This window comes from Pecten maximus, chromosome 3, assembly GCF_902652985.1.
Source record: "Pecten maximus chromosome 3, xPecMax1.1, whole genome shotgun sequence".
Classification (NCBI taxonomy): domain Eukaryota; kingdom Metazoa; phylum Mollusca; class Bivalvia; order Pectinida; family Pectinidae; genus Pecten; species Pecten maximus.
This window is the reverse complement of record NC_047017.1, coordinates 40,011,727-40,015,640: the sequence shown is the minus strand read 5'-3', so window position 1 is coordinate 40,015,640 and position 3,914 is coordinate 40,011,727. Positions and strand designations below refer to the sequence as shown.

Below are 3,914 nucleotides of genomic sequence, written 5' to 3'. Positions count from 1 at the left end.
GACATAAAACGCTGGTGTTGAGTGACAGAAAAGGAGGTTGTTACCCGACATATCTGACTTGAATGTCTGTAGTAACATCATTCGTAACATCATTCATCATTCATTCCTTTGGATGGAGGATGGATGGATGGAGGGGGGGGGGGGGGGGGGGGGGGGGGGTGTTCTTTCATTGGTTGGGTCACATATTATGAGTGATGCCAACACCAGATATTATCTAAGCGATTGTGCCCAAATGCGGAAACCCGGAAGTGGATGCGCCAATAACCAGGATTGCTGACCCGTTCACCGTTCGTAGAAAGCCGGGAGCGATGATTTGTTTTGACAACTGAAGTGAGTGGATAAGGACATGGGTCGAAAATTTCGGTCTTCAATCAATCACTGTGTATTGGCCATCGGACAACAGTAACTGGGTTATATATAAAGGGGATACTCGTGATAACAGGACATACCCTCCTGATCCTCGTACACCGACCGTCAAAAGGTAAGACTCCGAACACACAGGTTCATTACAACGGGATGATAATTTAATTTTGAGAATATGCCTTCATTTTATCTATCAATTTTAAATTGTTTATTGTTACTTATTTAAGAAACATGTTTCTACAAAATACAATAAGAAGTTCTTGTTTCGGGTCATAACCATCGTTTATTACATTCTACATTCTAAATATTTCGCTTAAGACATTTCAGGTTAATAAAACTAACTCCCATGCCGTGGCGGGTTCAGTCAAATATTGCCACTTAACGTTCTTCTGGAAACCAATGTAGTTGTATTGAATTATAGGGTCATTCCTCTCCTCATCCTTGTGACATTTCTTTCGTTTCCGTGGTAGACTCCTAGGTATCAACACTTTAAGGCCCTTTGCGACCGAAAAAGCTGTATGTTAAATCAATGATTACTGTAAAGTTAAATTATTTTTTGGTTTTACTTTATAAAACTTTAACGTATATTGAAGGTGTTTTAAATATTGCTTTTGTCTTTTTGTGAAATCGCGGGGGAGATAACTCGAGAATGTATTCCTTGGATTTGGTCAAAGATGAGCGGCTTTAAACTAACATATATACGATGGATTGTTAAATGGATATATCTAAACTGGCAATACGTTTTTACCTACGTTGATTGACTATGAAATGACACAATTATACATTATGATTTCTTATCTAGCTTCAATGGTTCTATGTAATGATTTTCATTGAAAAAATATCATTAAATCGAAATAGAGATATTTTTCTTTCTTCACCAGGATAATCACAATGAAAGCTGTGTTGTGTATAGCTGTGCTGGTAGTGGCGATGGCCTTGGCGGAAGCCGGTGGATATCGTGGATATTATCCACGCATGCAACATAAGGGTAAGTTAATAGTCATAAGTCTGACCATGTTTTACAACGAAAAGTTAACAGTCATTAGTCCGACCATGTTTTACCACGAAAAGTTAATAGTCATTAGTCTGACCATGTTTTACCACGAAAAGTTAACAGTCATTAGTCTGACCATGTTTTACCACGAAAAGTTAACAGTCATTAGTCTGACCATGTTTTACCACGAAAAGTTAATAGTCATAAGTCTGACCATGTTTTACCACGAAAAGTTAAGTCATTAGTCTGACCATGTTTTACCACGAAAAGTTAACAGTCATTAGTCTGACCATGTTTTACCACGAAAAGTTAACAGTCATTAGTCTGACCATGTTTTACCACGAAAAGTTAACAGGCATGTGTCTGAACACAGGCGTCTGCTTCTGGTTAGTATTAATAGAAAAAAATAATAGCCCAAACTTCCACTTTATCAACAAGGTATAACACTTAATGTTAAGGGGTGAACTTCGATTCACTTTGAATTTCAGTTCAATCCGACTGATATCAATATAAATATAATATAAAATGCACACAAGGTGCAGTAAAGTATCTTGGTTTAGAATCCTTAAATATCAATGCATGTTATTATATTGTCATGTGACAATGATTTAAAGATTAGAATATGGATCAAAATTAAGCTGTCGGGATAGCCGAAGATACATTAACTGTCGAACGGAAGTAGTCTGTATATTTTAGAGCGGTATGCAATGGACAATCTGATTGGTCGACATTTCTCTAAACAATACTAACTCTTATTATCGACCAATCAATATCCTACTTCCGTTCCATAGTCGGTGCATCGCTTGATCTTCAAGTGTTACATCTTGTTGATAGAGTAGGAGTAGGGGCAATGTTTTTCTCTATTAATACTAACCAGAAGCAGACGCCTGTGGTCTGATAATATTTTAACATGAAAAAATCATAGTTATTGCTCTCACCATATTTGATCACGAGGAGTTACTATTCACAAATCTGGACATGGGTAGTCAATAGTCATTTATCTGGACCCATTTGTTCAACAATTTTCAAATCCTGATAAAATAAATTCTGGTACAACTAACTTGACAACATTTTAAGAATATTTACATATAACATATTTTACTGCTACTCCGACTATGTTTCTCCATCAATATCTAAAGTCAATTCTAAAACTTATACCCAAATGACTTTATCAAGCTTGCCAAGAGTGGACACGAGCATGGGGGTCTTATCGGTGTTGAAAGGCGAGTGTGTAACCACTATGCCACCCAATCACACAATAACAAATATATATATATATATACGCTAATGACCCTATCACTCTCATTAACGTCGTCAGCTGTATCATTCAGACGTTAATTAATGTTTAATCCATTTAACCTGTTCTTTTTGTTAACAGGCAGACCATGTCACAAGGGAGGTAAGGGTGGATATATCATTGGCGGTGGCAGCTACCCCATGTCCTACCCATCCTACAGTACCTACAGCATGGGCTACCCCGGAGGCTCCTACTACGACAACTCCTACGCAGGTAGCGGATCCTACCTCGGGGGCGGGTCGACTTACATTACCAGCGGGGCCTCCTCACCCTATATTGGCGGTGGTTCCAGCTACGTTTCCGGTGGAGGATCTTACATGGGAAGTGGAGGCTACTACCCGGGCGGCAGTGTATCATATGTATCAGGAGGATATCCCAGTACCCTCAGCACAGGAAGTTATCCCACCTACAGCTCCGGCGGCATGTACAGCACAGGAGGTTACCCCACCTACAGCTCCGGCGGCATGTACAGCACAGGAGGTTATCCCACCTACAGCTCCGGCATGTACAGTACCGGGGGATATCCTATGGGTGGAGGTAGCAGCTATCCCGCTACCTACCAGGGTTAAATCAGGCCACATCTCCATTTCACGAGTAAGCATCATGTGCCATCTGTTCTCATTTCTATAAAACACTTTATTACGATTTCCTGATAACTTGACACAGTTAATACGTGAATATACCCGGATAATGTAAAGGGAAGGATTTTACTTAATGATCATCAAAACAAAACTAACAAACGCTATAAAAATATCACTACAAAATACTGAGCAGAAACGTACGTTGTACTGTATTTGTGATTCTTGCTTTACAGATTCGATTTCAGACCAGACGTTTCGGTTGAGGCTATGAAGTTGTCATGCAGTCACAAGAGGCGGCCTGTTTCCAGTATAATCCGTCTCATCTCTCCTGTCGGGATGATCGACTGTTTATGCGAGTTGGCGAGTCTGATTCTGCAAGAAACATGTTACATGATTTTCACTGTTAATAAAAATTGTTTGGACCAAAGTTCTTTTATTTTATTCTTTTTCATTATTTACAGATAATCTGCGGTACGATAAACGTATGCTTGTATGCTAACTATCAGTTTGATACGAACAGTGTTAAAAGTTTCGAGTTGATAATCTGTTGTTTATTCACAATACAATTTACAACGTTCTAAAATTCCACCAGAATTCTTAAATTCAATCGGAATTATGAAACATCTGAAATCAGTTCCTTAGATCCAATTTCTATCCATAATAGTCCATTACTCAAGAG

At 38.8% G+C, this 3,914-nt stretch overlaps 1 protein-coding gene across 1 annotated transcript; it reads left to right on the top strand.

Moving 5' to 3' along the window:
- Positions 1 to 337: 337 nt before the first annotated feature.
- Positions 338 to 3,662, top strand: LOC117324161 (loricrin-like). The gene is made up of 4 exons (XM_033879838.1): positions 338 to 481; positions 1,245 to 1,351; positions 2,736 to 3,248; positions 3,469 to 3,662. The coding sequence occupies exons 2-3, from the start codon at positions 1,255 to 1,257 to the stop codon at positions 3,221 to 3,223; spliced, it is 585 nt and encodes a 194-aa protein (XP_033735729.1). The 5' UTR covers positions 338 to 481; positions 1,245 to 1,254; the 3' UTR covers positions 3,224 to 3,248; positions 3,469 to 3,662.
- The last annotated feature ends 252 nt before the right edge of the window (positions 3,663 to 3,914 follow it).